General features: G+C 44.7%; 1 protein-coding gene across 2 annotated transcripts in view; it reads right to left on the bottom strand.

The window, feature by feature from the left end:
- Nucleotides 1-19,046, bottom strand: part of stard9 (StAR-related lipid transfer (START) domain containing 9) — a 45,355-nt gene that overhangs the window by 19,165 nt on the left and 7,144 nt on the right. For both annotated transcript variants that reach the window (XM_042071461.1, XM_042071462.1), the window contains exons 4-15: nucleotides 6,552-6,668; nucleotides 6,344-6,376; nucleotides 6,175-6,236; nucleotides 5,869-5,981; nucleotides 4,057-4,199; nucleotides 2,540-2,607; nucleotides 2,064-2,161; nucleotides 1,521-1,724; nucleotides 1,074-1,171; nucleotides 843-920; nucleotides 610-684; nucleotides 38-217 (exon numbers count right to left, since the gene is read on the bottom strand). In XM_042071461.1, the coding sequence (XP_041927395.1) occupies nucleotides 38-217; nucleotides 610-684; nucleotides 843-920; nucleotides 1,074-1,171; nucleotides 1,521-1,724; nucleotides 2,064-2,161; nucleotides 2,540-2,607; nucleotides 4,057-4,199; nucleotides 5,869-5,981; nucleotides 6,175-6,236; nucleotides 6,344-6,376; nucleotides 6,552-6,668 (1,269 nt within the window). The remainder of the gene's footprint in view (nucleotides 1-37; nucleotides 218-609; nucleotides 685-842; nucleotides 921-1,073; nucleotides 1,172-1,520; nucleotides 1,725-2,063; nucleotides 2,162-2,539; nucleotides 2,608-4,056; nucleotides 4,200-5,868; nucleotides 5,982-6,174; nucleotides 6,237-6,343; nucleotides 6,377-6,551; nucleotides 6,669-19,046) is intronic.

Genomic DNA, 19,046 nt, shown 5'->3' with positions numbered 1-19,046 from the left:
TATCTTCCTGTCTCTGCTACAGAGCAAAGTGAAGTACCCTGAGGTGGTAGAAAGTGACTCCAGTACTCAGGACGTCCCGGTCCAGCGCGATGAGGTGCGGCACCAGGGAGTGGACCAGGAAGCCGGCGCGGTCACGGTTGATGTCCACACTGTACTGCTCCAGCAGCTCCCGCTTGTGAGTCCAGCTTTCCGACCAGTCCTTTGTCAGCTGGTCAACCTGAGACGAGGTCACAACAATATCTTATATAAAATGTTATACTGCCTTTGCTGATTCCTACAAAGCCACTACCTCATCATAAAATGTACAGATTGTTGCTCAATGACATGTTAAGAAAACTTAAAGAGGTTTATTAGATGTCATGGAGCCACTGAGGGAATGTTTACTGCAGATTGTTGAGAAAAAAAGTATGCACATCCAATCCAGGAAAGACAAATAGGTCAGAAAATAAAACACAAAAACTGGCACACTACTTCCCTCTTTGTAAGTATGTTGTGGAAGTTATTTGTTATATATTGCCATAGGTTGTAGTCATTTGAGGAGATGTGAAAGTGGGTGAAAGAGGTGGTGATAGTGGTGTGTGACAGATGTGACTGATGAGAATGTCCAACCTTGAGCTCGTTCTGAAGCACAATGTCAGACAGGCTCCCCTCTCTCTCATCACTCAGGGAGGGGCTGGGGTTCCTCTGCAGGTGGCGCACGAAGAGGTCAAAGGTTAAATCACAAATCAAACAAAAACAGTTTGTTTGCTCCCTATAAAGGTTGAACAACATTCCTGTGCTATGACCACCTTCTGTGTGCAAAACACCTAGACACAGTAGAAAGTTCCATAAATGAAAGGTACCATTCCAAAGTTGAGCAGCATGCTCTTCAGACGGTCTATCTCCTCCCGCAGTTCCCTGATCAGCCTTACATTGGCATCCTACAACGGGAATCACAAGATGACAGACACTGAAAAAACACAAGCTGCAGTTTCAGGACCAGAGGTGAAAGTGTTAAAACTCACTGTCTGCGGCACAAGCATCCCAAGAACACACACACACAAACACCCACACAGACACACACACACACACACCTCATTGACTCTGGGTTTGTTGACGATGTTCCTTGCATGGGCTGCATAGCGCAAGGTGCTGAGGGTCTCGTTGTAGCTGCTGCAGGAGGGGGAAACCGCTGCAGAGGGAGAGAAGAGGAGAGGAGAGGAGAGGAAAGGAGAGAGAGAGAAGAGAAGAGTGATGACTACAATCACAGCATTCCACTGCCACCTCAAACTCCAATCCCATTTAGCTATGTAACAACAGCAATATTTTAACTTGACTTCAAAACAACATTGGTTAGTGTAAGAAAAATAGATAATATTTGATTTGGAGGAGTGCAATATTGTGACAGGAACCCAGTGGATGAGCAATGTAGCTCCAAGAACAACAACTATCAACAATATAAATCTCAAAGTAAAACAAAGGCTTAAAAAGGTCCTCAGTGACTGAACCTCTCAATCAATGGCCAGTGCAAGTCCACTCACTGGCTATCATGATGGTTTTGGAGTTGCCCCCCAGGCTGTCCTTGAGCAGCCAGGTGAGGACGGAGTCCCTGTAGGGGATGTAGCAGTGCCTGCGGCCGCTGCACGCTGACAGGGAGCTGGACAGGGTGCTGGACAGGCTGCCCTCCCCCTCACTGGCCACGCTGTTAATGCTCTGACAGCTGCTGAACATCTGCGAGTTCTGGGCTGTGTGGACAGAGAGGAGAAGGAGGCAGTGTGTGTGTGTGTGTGTGCATGTGAGAAAGACAGACAGATAGATAGATAGATAGAGAGAGAGAGAGAGAGAGAGATAAGTGAGAATCAGAGAGAATATGGGAATACGGGATGAGAATGGAGGCGAGATGACAAGAAAGGAAAAATGAAATAGATCAACAAAGGGAAAGACTGACTGTAATGTTCACAACATTCTATTTCCTCTTAACTAAAACATGCATTGTGCATATAAAATCAACTAGACATGATTTAGACCAAAACATCACAATGGCAGACTCAACACTGACTCCACAGGCACAGGCTGACCCTTACCCAGGGCAGAGATGACAATGCCCAGGGTAACCAGAGACTTGTTGATGTTGGCTCCCTCGGTGATGCGATCCCTGCAGTAGTGTGGGTCGGCTCTCTCACTGGCCACCATACAAACACACAGAGGACAAGCAAGAGGTCAGCAGCCAACACAAGCAAACACACTCCTATGGGAAGCTATAGGTCAGAGGCTGAGGTTTTGGAGCCTTTGTCATTAAGCTTTAATATAATAACTCATGAATAATTACTTATCTGCAGTTAAATTAAAAGCTCATCAATGTTCTTTTACTGCCCATTTGTTAAGGGCAGGCAAATCAGTAAATGGCCACTAGATGGCAATCTTGGACAGACTACTGATGCTTAAGTTTTTCTGGACTCTGGAGAAATTTAAAATGCAGTCCTGATGTCGGCAATAAGACAGCCGAGTGGAGATGAATACTATGTGCTGAGCTGTCGAAAGGCACAGGAAATGACCTCACCTGCCAGCCAAATCCACAAGGTTGATCTTGCTCACAATTTCGGAGGGGAGGTTATTCTCTAGAGTAGCCTGGCAGTAAATACATCACACAAAGCCATTAGACTAAATCACTCAAACAAAACAAACACACAAACACAGAAAAACATAACACACTGCCAGCTTTGTATCATTCCTTTTGCTAAAGCAATTCCGGTTATGCAAACGCTGTGTGCTTATGGCCTGCTGTCTGTGTTCCTCATCACTAAAGACTGCTCTCCTGGGCGCTGCTGAAACTACATGCTAACCCACAAGGCAACATGATTTATGAAATCACTTACACGGGGTGCCATTACATCATACTGTAGCATGAGGAGCGCTGGATTTTTTCATTTCATTTATGTGTGCTGAGCATAAAGAGTCTGAAATAAATGACTGTGTCGCTTAACTGAAAGTGTGGTTAAAGAGAAATATATAAAGACAGTTTACCATCAACTTGCAGAGGAATTTCCTGGCCAAGTCAAATGTATTTTTCCGTTTATAACTGCGTAAGATGATAAAAGCAGTAGCCTGTCATGCTAACTGGTTGGATTTACATTTCTTATATTGCCTTCCAAGTACTGTGGGTAACTTGTGAACAACTGACTTTGAATCACAAACCAATAATTGTTTTTTTGCTCAAATCTAGTGTCTTTGGCTTAAGGCTATGGATTTCTTTTACATACAGTATGTTATCATTTTTTAAAAGGTATGTTTGCTGAGGAGTGAAAATATACTTGATACATTCTGTTGGCCTAGTTCAGTTTGGCACAGCTTCCACAGATTGCTTTGTGGTGCTTGTGTGCAGCAACCTTTCAACTCATATTAAGGGAAAGTGATGTAATGTTGTTTGAGACACATAATCTCCCCAAATCTGTTAGTAATTTATCATAAACTCATTCAAAAGAAAACAGTTCTCAGTAAACTCAAATGTCTGGACTCAACTGTCTATCTCGGGGGTTTTCAACCAGTGGTCTGTGAGGACATTGCTGGTGGTCCCTGTCCATGGATTCAGTAATGTAGTTGCAATAAACTGCAAAGAAATCAGTATGTTTAAATCAGTGGTGGTCCTGGGGTTGCGTAATTAGTCAGAATGGTGGTCCCTGGTTCACAATCAGTTGAAAACCCCTGGTTTATCTGATAAAGGCCTGCTCCAGGACCCATCTGTTATGGACAAACACTGGCACCCTATGTGACAGACTAAAGCCTATTACTGTGGGAGGGAAATAAGGGAAGAAGGAAGGCTGGCAGGAAGCTGTATGCTTTATGCTGGGAATGGCATAGCAGCAACGTTGGGAGTGTGTATATGATGTATGATTGAAAATGCTTTGGTGTGCAAGGGCATCATAGTTGAGTTTATTGTGAAGGAATGTTAGAAGTGTGTGTGATCTGTAATGAGTGAGGAGTGTGTGTGTGTGTGTGTGTGTGTGTGTGTGTGTGTGTGTGTGTGTGTGTGTGTGTGTGTGTGTGTGTGTGTGTGTGTGAAAGCAGTGAGGTTTCCACCTGCGTGTACTGGATGGTGAAGATGGCGTGTGACCGGCTGCTGGCATCATGGACGTGAGTTGCCGCGGTGATGCGGTTGCCAATGCCTCTCTCCAGCAGATCCAGGGTCTGCTTGTAGTCGGTGACTTGATGCTGGGACAAACCTGATGACAGACAACTCCATCAAACACCAGATACAAAAAGACTAGTAGACCGTGACAGGAGGTCCTGTCTTAGGGCTGGTAAGGATTTCATTTGACAGTAAAAAGCAAACTGACTCCAAAAATTAAATCAACTGATCTCAGTCCTCACAATGGAGTGCAGTTTAGATTAGCTGCATCAGGTCAGCTGTCATCACCAATTTTGGACAAACAAGGATTAGGCAAAGGATAAATAACATACACAAAAGCAATGTTTACATAATACAATTAAAAAAGATGCACTGTCAAAAGTGCAGTAAATTGTGTTCGAGCAAGATGCTTTATGTATCAATCATAGTCTGAGTCATATTTCCTCTTATGATATGAGCAAAGAGAAATACAAGAACAGAACTCAAGGAAGCAGTGCTGATTTAGTTATCTTCAATTAAACTCACACTATCAAACACATACAAATTATTTACAGCCTTCATGACTTTATCTAGCACAGTCTGACCAAGAAGACATTACAGAAGACATTCAAAGTCTGCTTTTGATATTGTAACACTTTGAAAAAAGCATTCCAGATACATCTAAAACAAGATATCCATAACAAATTGAAGTGTTTGAGGGATGTGATATTTTAGGAAAGTCAATTCCAAAACAAACATGAGAGAACATGAGAGAAACAGAGATAGGACGAAAGAAAAATCTCCTCATTACTAAACAATGTCAGCTGAGTGTGTGTGTGTCTCTGTGTGGGTATGTGTGTGTGTGTACTGTATGAGTGTAGTAGGGTCCTTGGACTAATGGGGAACTGAGGTCACTTCCTGTGTAGCTCTGAGCTATCTCCTGCTGCACACAATGACTGGATGTTGGGCCAGAAGAAAGGAACGGAGGGGGGCGGGGGAGAGAGAGAGAGAGAGAGAGAGAGAGAGAGAGAAAAATCATGCAAAAGAGAGAAAGAAATCTAGGAAAAAAAGGAGGGATGACACACAGAGGCTTTGATTGCCGGGTTGCTCCAGTTGCAATCCCACTTTAACTCCAAGTATTTACAATTATTGGACAACTTCGCACCCACAATGGGAGATGCTCTCAACCCCAAAATGCACCTCAAACAAGACTGACAAGATGGCTCCCGAGATGGTCGTGGGAGGAAACACATGTCGGAGGAAGTAGGGAAGAGAAATGACTAAACAAAAGACCTTCCGACACCATTTAAACCACAGATTTAGTAACACAGCACTATCGTCTTCTGAAAAGGTTCAGGAACATGATATATGGTGGGCAATACACGTGCTCCTTGAAGATGATAAAAGTCAATCTAGTCCGTTTATGGTGAACAGGGGTAAGTCTTCATGACTACCATTTTATGAGTTTCCAGTGAGTTGGTTGCAAGTACCTTATGCAGACAATATGAGTGTTTCCGACTGACTTCACTGCCATTTGTTTTGATTTTAATGACTAAAGCAAATGTTGTAAAAAAGAAAGAAATTTGACTGCCTATTAGCAACTGTAATATATTCTACAGTAGAGCGCATATTTATGCACAAGATCATAGTCCAGATATATCAATGGTAAACATCATTAAGTTGTGACAGTAGGTATGCAATAGTGAATGCTTAATTCATGTGTGCTATAACGTTAGAGGATCCTTCTTTCTGCTTTATCAGTGACTGTGACCGTGACTGCTCACCCTGTACATATGGGCCCGTCTCTGGATGCTCCCTCACTCTCAGCCCGGCCGGCTTCTTCTGGTCAACACCCCTCAACAGGTCCCGCACGCGCTCATTATAGATCTCCAGGAAACTGGAGAGAGAGAGAGAGAGAGAGAGAGAGAGAGAGAGAGAAAGACAGTGAGAGAGAGAGAGAGAGAGAGAGAGAGAGAGAGAATGTGAGAGACGGAGATAACATACAGTATCTGTTTCCACTGAAGTGGAATTGCAACACAACTTGGGAGGGTTCATGCAGCGGCACATGCACATAAATTGTCGTGCCCTACCTTACTTCCACACGACAAGAGCTCTGTTCATCTGGAGAATCCTCTCCAGACCTGAAAAGTCCCTGAAAAAAAAAATTAAAATAAAAAATTATGCAAATTAAAAATAAAACTTTGGACATTCATCATGATTCAAAATCTTTTGTTTTTCACTAATGAAATCCAGAATTACCTGACAAATCCTTGGAGTCAGTCCCATGGAGTCCTGCTCACCAAAGCCACAAAAAGATGCAGAGAGAGAGCGAGAAAGAGAGAGAGAGCAAGAAAAAGAAAGGAATAGACACAGAGAGCAGGTCATACAAAGACAAAAAGGAACACACATCAACACTTGTTCCAATGTTTGGGTATGGGAATGCATTATATATTCTTGTGCCACTCACAGGGGTGCCAATCATGGTGTAGGTCTTCCCTGATCCCGTCTGGCCATACGCAAACAGACACACATTATAGCCTTCTGATGCTCCGGACAGCACTGACACACCCAGGTCCTGAAACACCTGAGAAGAAAACACACACACACAAAGAAACTCAGCAACATGCACAGATACTATTCATACAACTGTTTCTTGTAAATACTCCTCCAGCTCTCAAACACCTGTACAAATCCCTAACCAAGGCCAACACCCAGCTCTTGTTCTCCAAAGCTTTGTACTGAAGGTGCATTTCTCATGCATTCTACTGTATATTTTGCTTGTTCAGGTTGTTTTGTGTGTGCATTGCATTGCATTGCACTACGTAGCTTGTCCAGTTTGGGAATATTAAGTGGTGATATCGAGAAACACTTTGTTTTTGTTATATTTCTACAAGGCCATGGTGGTAAAGCTAACCAATGAGGTGAGTTGTTGTTTTCACCAGTGTGTGTGTGTATTACGTCAAACCATCTAGACTAAACTGGCAGGCAATAGCCTTGTTGGTCCTCTTATATTCAAGGGCATGGTATCAGCAGACCTCAAGGATCCTGCTCGTTTCCCCCTCCTCCAAGCCATTTTGCACACTTTCCCAGAGATCTAGCCTTACACACACACACACACACACACACACACACACACACACACACACACACACACACACACACACACCAAGGTGGCATGAGGCATATACTGCTGAGGTGTTTGAATAAGGAGCTTAAGGCTAGGGGATAAACACAGCATTAGACAGAAAGAGAGAGAGTGAGTGAGAGAGAGAGAGAGAGAGAGAGAGAGAGAGAGTAGAAAAGTGAGTGAAAGATAGAGACAGACAGGCAGAATGAGAGAGAAAGAGAGAGAGGAAGAGAAAGAGTGAAAAGTGCACTCAGGGGTGCGGTTTAAGAGGTACTCAAACAAACTCTTATGTTTTTGTTCACCCTCTCATTGCCCCCTCCATCAGGAGTGCGTGTGTGAGAGAGAAAGAGAGAAAGAGAGAGAGAGAGAGAGAGGTGATGGAGGAGAGTGCAGGTCAATAGAGTCTGCAGGGGGAGGCTCTGACACAGCACATTCTGCAGACACTCAACACAAACACCACTCGGCCCAGACACTCACGGCACATTTCACACACACGGAACTGGGCTAAGGAGGATCAAGAGCCATGCACACACCATACACACACACCATGCACACACACACACACACACGCCCAAAGCACACAAATACACGCAGCACAGAGAATTATCTTGCCAGCACGCAAAAATGCAAATAAGCCACCATAATACCTCACCTTTCCCAGGGGCTCAACATCTGCAGGTGGGTTATGTTTGTTCTACTCTGTGGTCTTAACTGTGGACCAGCCTACACAAGATACTGCATAATGTTAAGCACATTGTCACTTCAACCTCTTCTCTGGGTGCCTTTTAAATAGCTACAGTATGGATGCACTAATTACAGTATAGTCTGCTAAAGGCTTCTTTATTATACACGCACAGGGAGGTCTTTGGTTCAATTAGGGGGAAAAAAAAAGAGTTTAACATGGAACTCTCTGAAGGGATGACCACAAAACTCGTTAGTCAAAAGCAACAACACGGATGCTAACGTTGAGAGCCACTGTGAGTGAGTAAAAAAATTTGAATCGTTAACGGGCAGAAACGGCGGGAATGAAACCGGTTGAAAGATCAATATTGACACACGAGGGAGACGCAGCAGAGACGTGCTCATGACCTTGCCAACGCACACAAACACACGGTATTGACTCGGGGACAACTGCCACTGGCTCTCCCGCAGGTATGTGGTATCAGGATTAACCCCTGACCCCTGCCACACCAGTGGGCTATGAGAGGTGGACACACACAAGGTCACACACAGACACATTTCAACAAGGGTGTGAAATAGATTTACCTAACAGCTTTTATTACTGGTGAGGGTTGGTGTGGTGGCAGGAATCCAAGTCCATAACATTATCCTTAATCAATCTTCCATCATTCAATCCATTGCTGGAGCACATTATCTTGCCAGAAACTAAAAAGTAACCACAGCTCATTGAGAGAAAGGATGGTTAAAAAATAACCCCACAATCCAGTTGAATACCATATTGTGTGTGAATGCATTATTGTTATACCATAGTAAGTCAACAACAGGAGGCCCTCAGTGCACATGAACATCAAATCACTGAAATGGTTCATCAACGCTTGTCCTGCACATGAAAGGCAATTAAGATATATAAACAGAACAGAGGAAGTCCATTCAGCCTTTTACTTCAACTACAGCAGATTAGAAAAGTCAAGTCAGGTCAAAATGGGCTTAAGTAGTCCAGTTTATCCTGACAAATAGTCCCCATTCCATCCATTGTGGAGAAAACAAAGCAGTGAAACTTGACCAGTTCCCCTTTGAAGAGGAACAACACCGCATCACTGGAGAGGAACTACTTTGTTTTAAGGAAGAGCAACTAGCAGAACAAGTGAGGTGAGCACCACTGCCATAGCACACTCCAATTGGCCATGGCTAAGACACATGCCCTATTCACAGACAGGAAGCGTCTAGCCTCTTCTCAAAGGACACTCTGCGTGCAAAGAAATAAACCTCCCTTGTTGGGGATATCAAAGTCACCTTCTGACCCACTGTCTTCCTCCCTCTTCCCCCATGAGTAGCTGCACATAAGCAGACAGGGCACTGAAGCATAGAGCCATCCTTCCACAGGTCACCACCAGGGTACCCCCCGCGTCTTGTCTGAAAGGCCCAATCCAGTACGCCGATGGCAGGGAGTGCGCGATCCCCCACGCACACAAAGCCTGGAGCCACTCCCGACTCCCTTTTGACTAATTGGGGAGCGCTTGACTCCTCGGGGCTGGAGAATCAATGTGTGCCTTGTTAAAGGGATCTTAAATCAGCCGGCATTCAGGCCTCCCGGCGCCCTCCAAATACACTCCTTCCTGCCTGGACACAATGGGGCAAAGCAGCGCCTGCTTACACCCACATATACATGGACACACCAGATCACCATATACTCAGACGCAGACACACACACGCACGCAATCACGCATGCAAACACATATACTGTGACGCACAGACCCAGTCACACAAATGCACATACATACCCCCCCCCCCCCCCCACACACACAATTAAGCATGCAAACTTGCACATCACACACTCTCAGATACAGACACACACACAGACACACATTCAGGGGTGGTAGCATAGTGGCTAAGGAGCTGGGCTAGCATGCAGTAGCCTGAAAAGTTGTGGGTTCAATTCCCAGATTCCACCATTGTGCCCTTGAGGCAAGACACTTAACCCCAAGTTGTTCTGGAGGCAATGCCCCTTGTAATATGATTGACATATGAGAGTCGCTTTGGATAAAAGCAGAGGTGGGACCAAGTCACTGTTTGGCAAGTCACAAGTAAGTCCCAAGTCTTAGCACTCAAGTCCAAGTCAAGTCCCAAGTAAATACAGAGAAGGGCAAGTCGAGTCCAAGTCCAAGTCTCATCAAAGCCAAGTCCAAGTCCCAATCTTTTTCAAGTCCTGAACAAGTCATCAGGTACTCTTCACTTAATAATGGCATTATTAGACTATCGATCATAATTTTAACACTTCCATCTAATCCACAGAATTTTTTTTTATAAATACAGATTAAAATATGTTCAATGTTTCTGTCTTGAAATCTTTTACGATATATGCATGCGCATACAATATACACATGTGCATACCTGAGTAATCTGTACAAAACGGATAGCTACATGACAAATAAAAATATTGTTTTTCCAAATTTCGGAGCCCACTGTAAGGATGAGTAATAATTTGACTGATGGCATTTCACTGCGCTAGGCCACAGATTTGCCTGCAAACAATTTATTAGGCTGTCTGCCAGTGGCGACTCATAAGGGAAGCCAAGGTCAACACTTTTATATTATTTAAAAGATAATAATGACACAGTAATTTTGTTTTAAAGTATTCATTTCTTAAGAAATACTACACATTTGATGCTGTTTATCTCATTTGTAAATGGTGCACTGTCACTTTAAGCCCATTGTGTGCCACTGTCCACACATTCTCATAATGATCTTTTTTTTACCAGCTCCATTCCTATGGCTAGTCCACAAACTCAAACATTTTTTGTGCCACATGAATAGCACAATATTAACAATGATAAGCATTATATTAAGTTGGCACAAACAGCTTTCATTCCTTTGGAAATAGATGCATGTATGACATGATGCTTGCTTGACATTTTCTGTTTGCAATTAAATGTGAATTATGAGCCTGGTAGCCAGTAGCCACCTAGCTAGCTGAGTGGAATGCGTTTCAATCGGCATATCAATGTGCTTCATGTAAACAAATTATTGAATAGGCCTACTTCAAGACTCACCATTTCCATTAAACAAAGGCAAAGACAACTCTTCATATTCTTGTCCACTTTCCAAATCACAGTGAGTGCAGCCTATGTCATAGTGACCTGGATCTCATAGTTTATAACAGTAGTGAGAACCGGATAAATCCGCAATTTCCCCTAATCTCGTATTTGTTGCCTTCATGATTTCCTTTTATACGTTTCTTATATTTAAAAGGAAATATCAATCATCATCAACAATGACAAGCCAGCTGGAACCTGCCACTCGTTTTCTCTCCCTCTCGTGCGTGCTTAGATGGGGTTCTCAATTAAATGGAGTAGGCTAGCATAAGTTCAAGTTGGATCTTAATGGAGAGGACTCGAAAAGTATCATCTTTATGTAACATGCTGTTGGTGCATTTTGACATTGTAAACGTTCTCTAACAAGAGTGCAAATCAGTTTGCAGTAAAGCTACTAGTTATTAGCTAAATGTTGGTCGTTTCTCTGTCTCTTGGTGCCCTACACACAGTGCGTAACGCATGTGGGGGTAGCGGCAGCACTGAACTGTGCTCTGGACTGGCCGCTTGTCTCCGCTATTTTTTTTTTTTTTAGTCGCGGAGGGAAAGCATCTCTGGGGTGACTGGTCCACGATCAGGAAATTTAGTTTTTGACTCGAGACATGTCAAGTCGTCACAAGTCAAAGAGGCAAAGTCCGAGTCAAGTCTCGAGTGAATAGTATTCAAGTCCAAGTCGAGTCGCAAGTCATGCCGAATTTTATCAAGTCAAGTCTGAAGTCATTAAAATCATGACTCGAGTCTGACTCGAGTCCAAGTCATGTGACTCGAGTCCACATGTCTGGATAAAAGTGTCTGCTAAATGAATACATGTAAATGTAAATTCAGAGACACCAATGCATGGTCACCCTGGATATGCAGTAAGATATCCCTAATCATATTCAATTTACACATACAAATTCACCAGGAGCAGGTAAACAAATGTAAGGTGACATGTCCCCCACACACTTACTCTAACTGTTCCCCCTCACACAAACAAACTTGCTAACAATCACAAACACATGTAAACACACTGAGACAAATAAACAAAACCAAACTGCATAAACTGACTGGCAAGCTCTCAGACAGCTCTGTTTGGGAAGCGTAACATGAGGCCTCCTTTCCTCCTTCCTACCACCGCACACAAGCACCACACTTTCTCCTGTTTGTTTCCCATCATTATGACCTGTGTTATTAATTTGGAGCAAGAGCTGCTTGTTTAAAAAGGGGGGTGGGGTGTATGTGTGTGTGTGTGTGGAGGGGGTGCCTTTGTCATTTGGTGGGAGAAATGAAACACATGCTCGCGTATGGAGGGGGCAACAATGGGCTTTCGCTGCTCCCAACCTACTTTCCAGCCAGCAGTGCCAGCGTGTGCAGAACAAAGGCAGGTAGGAAACAAGAGAGCACTCTGGGACGCCGTGCCAATGACACAAGCACTCCAACAGTGAACCTAATGATTGAACTGCACACGCATGTGTATGGGATATGATAATGCTTATGGGATACTGAAGTTAAGAGTGTATATACTGGGGAATATATGCATGCTGACACATGTTGTATGTGTGAGCAATATGCATGCATGAGTGCCTTTCTGTGTGAGTCTAAATGTGTGTGTCTGTTTTACACGTCTGAATAAAGGGTGTGTGTGTGTATATGGGTGTACCATTGAGTTTCCTCTACTGAGGGTGTGTATACAGTAGGTGTGTGTGGATATGCGTGAGCCGATGAACTGAGCATGTGCATGCGTGTGTTTATGTGTGTGCGTGTATGTGCGTGTGTATGTGTGTGTGTTTGTGTTTTTAAAAGGACCCAGAGGAAACCAGGAAGATTAAGCCCAGACAAAAGGTTTGGTCATTTATTTTTTCCTTCGCCCCGAAAAGGGAAAAAAAACAATGAGAGAGGAAAGCAGAATATAGATTTCACTCTGGCGGCGAAACGGAGGTCAAAGCCATCGGCCTACTTGTGGAGAGAGAGAGAGAGAGAGAGAGAGAGAGAGAGAGAGAGAGAGAGATAGAAGAGAGAGAAAAAAAGAAAGAAAGAAAGAAAGAAAGAAAGAAGAAAGAAAGAAAGAAAGAAAGAAAGAGAGAGAGAGGGGTGGGGGGAGGGAGAGAGAGACGGAGACTAGTGACCGCTGAGATGGATGGAGAGTGGCCGAGATAACTAGGTCAGGGCAGAGAGAGGTCGCACATGAGGGAAGATATGCAGGAGGAAAATAAACATGTGAGGAGCAGGTTTGCGTGCAGGGAAGGAGGACCATGTGTGTGTACATGGACGTGGGAGAAAGCTCCACTGTGACTGAAGTGGGGGGGGGAGAGCAGGCCCAATATGTATGGGAGACTCACAGTAAAGACAGGAGAGAAGTGAAGAGTGTTGCATGTGCACAATAAAGAGCATGATGTCAGGGAGAATGAGAAAGACAGGACGTGACAAGAGAGAAAGAAAGAATGGAAGAGAGAAGGAAGGACAAAAAATGGGGGCAGACGGAAAGAGGGACCAAAATAAAACGAGGGAGGAGGAAAGGAAGGAGGAACGACAGATAGAGCACAGACAGAAAGACAGGAAAAAGAAGGATTGGGTTTGAATGGAAGAGTGTGTGAGCGAAGAAGTGAGGAAGAGAGAAGAAATATGAGCATATACGAGAGGGCGAGTGACTGATGGGGTGTGAGAGTTGGAGGACAAGTCTTCCCCGCTGAGCAGCTGTAAGCTGTCACTAATGCCTGAGCACAGACATCAGAGCAGGCCTGTAATCATCAGCAGTGGTGGGCTGAGGGTGGAGAGAGAGGCCCTCACATGTGGTCAGTCCCCCGCTGGAGCCAAGCCCAGCCCAGGCCAGCCCAGCCTGGCTGTCCTGGGCCCAGCCCTGACGAAAGCTCTCCCAGCCAGGGAGGAGATGAGGAGGGAAAGGGAGGGGGAAGCCCGCCCATAACATCAGCTTTACGCCATTGTGCAGCTCCAGGGAGGTAAACAAATCCTGTTTCCAAAATATACTTTCGAGGACTTCAATGGGCTGTCTTCAGAATTTTACACTACATTAGATATTAAAAATGAAGCAATAAACGACCAAACTGGTATCTGAGTACCGCTATACACTATGCATACTATACTGTATATATCAAATATCCTCAGCATAGAACACTATAGCTGTTTACTAAGCATGATGTTTATAGCTTTACAGATTATATAGCTAATCGCTGATGACTCGAGTTCTGCACACAAAGTAGGGCTCATGCTTAGTGTCTGTCCCACTGTCTAAACTAGTCCAGACTGGGCCCCCAGTTTCTGTGTGTGTGTGTGTGTGTGTGTGTGTGTGTGTGTGTGTGTGTGTGTGTGCGCGCGCGCGTGCTTTCCTGGGGTGTTTATGACAAAGTTCAGGAGAACAGCTCAAGGCCCAGATCCTGTTTATAACTGTTTTAGCTCAGTCTGAGAGAGCGGGAGGGAGGGGGACCAACAAAATTAGAGGAGGGGACATAAACACAGAGCAATGGGGGGGGGAAGGGAGAAACGCAAAAAAAGAGGGAGAGAGAGCAAGAGAGAAAAGAGAAAGGAGGGAGGAGGGAAGAAGGATGAGAGTGATTGGGGGGAGGGGGTGATACAGTTCCTATTTTTCATGTATGATAACAATAATGAACAAATGCAGAAGAGACTGTAAAAGCAACTCAGTGTCAAGCACAACAGGGTGTGGGCAGACATACAAGTGAGAATGAGAGAAGAGACGCCATGTCAGCAGAAGTAGGAGAGGAGCAATGAGAGACAGACAAGAGAGAGGAGCGAGAGAGTGGCAGAGAGAATGAGAGACAGACAAGAGAGAGGAGCGAGAGAGTGGCAGAGAGAATGAGAGACAGAGAGTGTGAGAAAAGCAGGGCGTACGCTGGCACAGATTCAAGCATATTCTCATCCGTCATACTTTCACAGAATTTGTAGGTCAGATTTGCATGTTGGGGGAGAGGTCAGCAGGGCTGTCTGCGTCCAGATACAAACAGGCGGACATTAGACATGCCTGACCCCCCCCCACCCCCGCACACACACAGTTACACTCACAGAGAGAGAAAGCGAGATAGAGGGAGAGAGAAAAAGAGAGACAGAGAGAGAGAGAATGAGAGACACCACAGAAAGAAGGGGATAGATAAGCAGGTGGAGACAGAGAGGGAGAGAGACAGAGAGAGAGAAAGAAAGGTATCGACAGATATGAGTGAGAGAGACCAACCATGCGAGGGAATTACAGTAGCCCATAAACTAATCATGGAACAATAAAGATAATAGAAAACTGACAAAAAAACAAAACTCCTGGACCTACTCTCTTCGCATGATTAATACAGAGCAATAAAACAAATCTGCAGGCAGGAAATACGCGTCCATCTGAAAGCACTTTGGGCCCGAGCGGGCGGGTGGGCGGGCGTCCTCCGAGGCTCGTAAACACAGAGCTCAGCGGCCTGCAGACTCGCTTAGCCGCGCGGCTGTCTGGAGCGAAGTACGGCAGGGACAGAGGGACACTGTGGTGAGTAGCAGAGCCATCTGCGGAAGTGGACGCGGCTGGCGAAAGTTGCGGGGATACGTGGACACGGCACGGCGCGGCCTGGTGAACCAGACACTGGTGAGGGAGGTGTGCCACGTGGTCGCAAGGTTCTGTAGCCAAGCACACTTTACCAAAAAACAAAACAAAAAAAAAAAAAACTTCAGGCGGGGTAGTTGTTACACAACTGCTTTTCCACTTTGTGGTTCTACTGAGTTGCCATTTGCTGGCATCAATCCCCAAGCCCTCCATGCATTTGTGAATCTACTGTGCTGCTGTCCTAAAACTCCCATACTCGCCTACTCTGGTAGAGTTGCACATACTAGCTACAATGCAAGATATGTTTAGCATATATATTTATGGACAACGTAAGGTGGGAGGTGTGTGTTGCTTTTAATTATCGAATGTTCTATGGAACATATTTTTTTATTGATATCGACTACATGTCTATCGGGATAAATATTGGGATCGTTTTATCGCCCAGCCCTATTGGTATGTAGTGTATGTGGTGTGGTGGTTTAATCGGGCTTAGATTAAGTCTAAGTGAAGCAACATGGCAGAAAAGCATGGCTCTTCTGCATATGTCGGACATGAGGATTCAATCCAACAATCTTTAAGACATCTGCAGCTCCAGTGACACACAGACCTAGAAACACCGAGAGCTCAATCAAATCAGGATCTGTTAGCAAACAGGGAGTTGGGGATAGTGAAAGAATGGGGGAGAGAAAGAGTGAGAGGTAGAGAAAGAAAGAGAGAAAGAGAGGGAGAGAGAAAGGAGATAGAGAGAGCCCAGATGAGAGAGAGAAAAAAAGACAAGAAGTGATTTCTCTTGAAAATGAAAAGCAGCATTGTGCTCCGGAGCTTGACCAATGACGTGCTGGGAGTAAAATGTTGTGCTGTGAAAAAGCATTTACTGACGCAGCTGTGCTTTTGGCAGGAGAGCTGTCGAGGGGGGCAGCAGAGAAAACCCCCTCTGTCCCGTTCCACTCCTCCGCTGCTGTCCATCTATCCATCCATCTCTCTCTCTCTCTCTCTCTCTCTCTCTCTCTCTCAAAGACACATGCACACCCATGCAGAGATACATGCCTACACACATACAGACACACACGCAGACAGACAGACAGACAGACAGACAGACACACACACACACACACACACACACAGAGACAGACAGACAGAAACACACACAGACACACAGACACACACACACACTCTTTACAGCTGTGTTAACTGTGGCTTTCTTTGTTGGGGCATTTAAAAATCTGCCGGAGGGCTGAAGTTTAAGAGACTAGCAAATATTTCCGATTAAAATGAGGCTGTTTAAAGAGCATTTACAGTGTCTCTGAATAACAAGCATGTGTTCCCCTCACATCACTCACACACTGTAAATACATTCTTCATTATACCCCCTTCTCCCTTATATCACTATTCCTAACCCGAGTGTAACCTTAATATATAGAAATATAACATATACAACAAATACAATACAATATACAGTATATACACAAGATATATGTATATATACACAAGTTGTAGCTGTGTGATATGCTCCAGCAAACCTGTGGGATGGGGTCCACTACCATCAGGGTCTCCCTCCTTTCACTCTATTGGCAAAACAGATGGCTTCCATTATGGAGCTCTGGGGCTCTGTGGGATCAACTCCAGGGCCATACCCCTGCACCTTAAATCTCTCCATCAACACTCCTCCCTTCCTCTTCATCAATCTCCTCTTTCAAGCCTATACCCCCCTCCACATACAGCAGGGTGCGCTCTCTGATGGTGCCACATCACTTAAAATCACACACACACACACACACACACACACACACACACACACACACACACACACACACTCAATCTACAACAGATTAAAGCAAAAACTGGTGAGGAGCTGGAGAAGAAAAGAATAGATGAGCAGCAAGAGCGGGATCTGACACACACACACACACACACACACACACAGTATAAACTGGAAGACACACCAGTGAAGCAGGAGAAGAAACAGAAGATTGAGCTGAGGAGGAGGAGAACACCCAGAAGGAGAGAGCACAGAGAGACCAGCATGACGGAGGAGAGCGGTGAGAAGAACAGGCCCACAGTGGGCCTTGAGTAGAGAGGGGCGATGATAGAATACAAGAGGAGTAGAGGATAGAGGAGTAGAGGAGAAGAGAAGAAAGTAAAGGAGCGGAAAGGACAGAAGAAAAGGAGGAGTGGAGAGGAGTGGGTTAAGTGATAGCTCTCCCCTCCTCCACGACCGCTCTGAGGTCGCATGTCTCCCAGTGGAGCGGACAGGAAGTGAGGCGAGTGCTGTAGTACTGGTCTCTCACACACACACACTGATTGTGGACCATAAAGCATAACTTACAGCATCTGAAATAGAACAGACTTAAATATGATCCACGCTGTGGGAACTCTAGGCCTAATGCAACCCATGACCGCTTACAATCTGATCCCACTTTTATAAGGCAAGAGAGTCTCACTGTGTTTAACATTCAACTCCTATTGAACAGAGCATCATAATCACTCCCGAGACTTGGAAAGTTCCACTCACTGCAGGCTATAGCTAGAGAGTATAAAGTAGAACATCACAAACAAATGCAATGAAAATGCAATTTAAATCGGGCTATATAGACGAAGTGCCACTGATGTCACTGAGACATATCCATCACTACCTTATATGTTCCCATATCTGTCCTATATGTTGTCCTCAATGCATGGTAATATGACTATGTATACTGCATATCTTTTCTGTATACTATGTATACTGTATATCTAAGCATATTGGGTTTATTTGGGTTTGAGAAAGACTACAAGCAGCTAGTCCAAGCTGATGAAGTCATTTGGGTTTTCTGGGTCAAATCTCAGAGTTCCCCCCGCCGACTCCCACTGGATTCAATAAAGAGGTCGTTTTTGTGCTCATCTCTGACCCAGCCAAGCCGTAGGTCGCCTGTGGAATGCCAGTCCACTCAGCTGCAGGCTTGCCGCCGTGCGAAGCTCTGACTGGGCAGAAATAAGCCAGAAAGAGAGAAAAAAAGAGAGAGAGAGAGAGGCTAAGAGAATGGAGGAAGAGAACTGGTGATGAAGGGACATCAGGGCTTTGTCTGTGTCTTTTGGTCAAACAAAGAGCCATCACACAGGGCTAGAGACAGAGGGTGGTAAAGAGCGACAGAGTGGCGAGAGAGAGGGAGAAAGAAGGAGAGAGAGACAGAGAACAAAACTCTCAAAGAATACACAACTCTATTAGAGAGGGGCATTTTCCATCAAAAGGAAATGTCTGTGGATACAGAGGGACACATTGAATTTGACAGGCTTAGGAAACAAACCTTTAACAAGCTGAATTCTGAATTCTTTTGTACAAGTTTGGACAGGTTCTTCCAACAATAAACAGAACCCCTTTACTAATCACAATGTCATGTCCTTCATTGAAAAGCCAATATTAAGTCAAAACAACAAAAGACCTGCTTACAATAAGATGAGGTAGCTGCAAAAACATCTGGGATTGTCTTCAATAGACCAAATAAGTCAATCATAACAAGTTAGAGGGTGCCTTCATCTTGTGCAAGGGATGGGTCACAAACA

This window comes from Alosa sapidissima, chromosome 19 (genome assembly GCF_018492685.1).
Source record: "Alosa sapidissima isolate fAloSap1 chromosome 19, fAloSap1.pri, whole genome shotgun sequence".
Classification (NCBI taxonomy): Eukaryota; Metazoa; Chordata; class Actinopteri; order Clupeiformes; family Clupeidae; genus Alosa; species Alosa sapidissima.
This window is presented reverse-complemented; position numbering and strand designations above follow the sequence as displayed.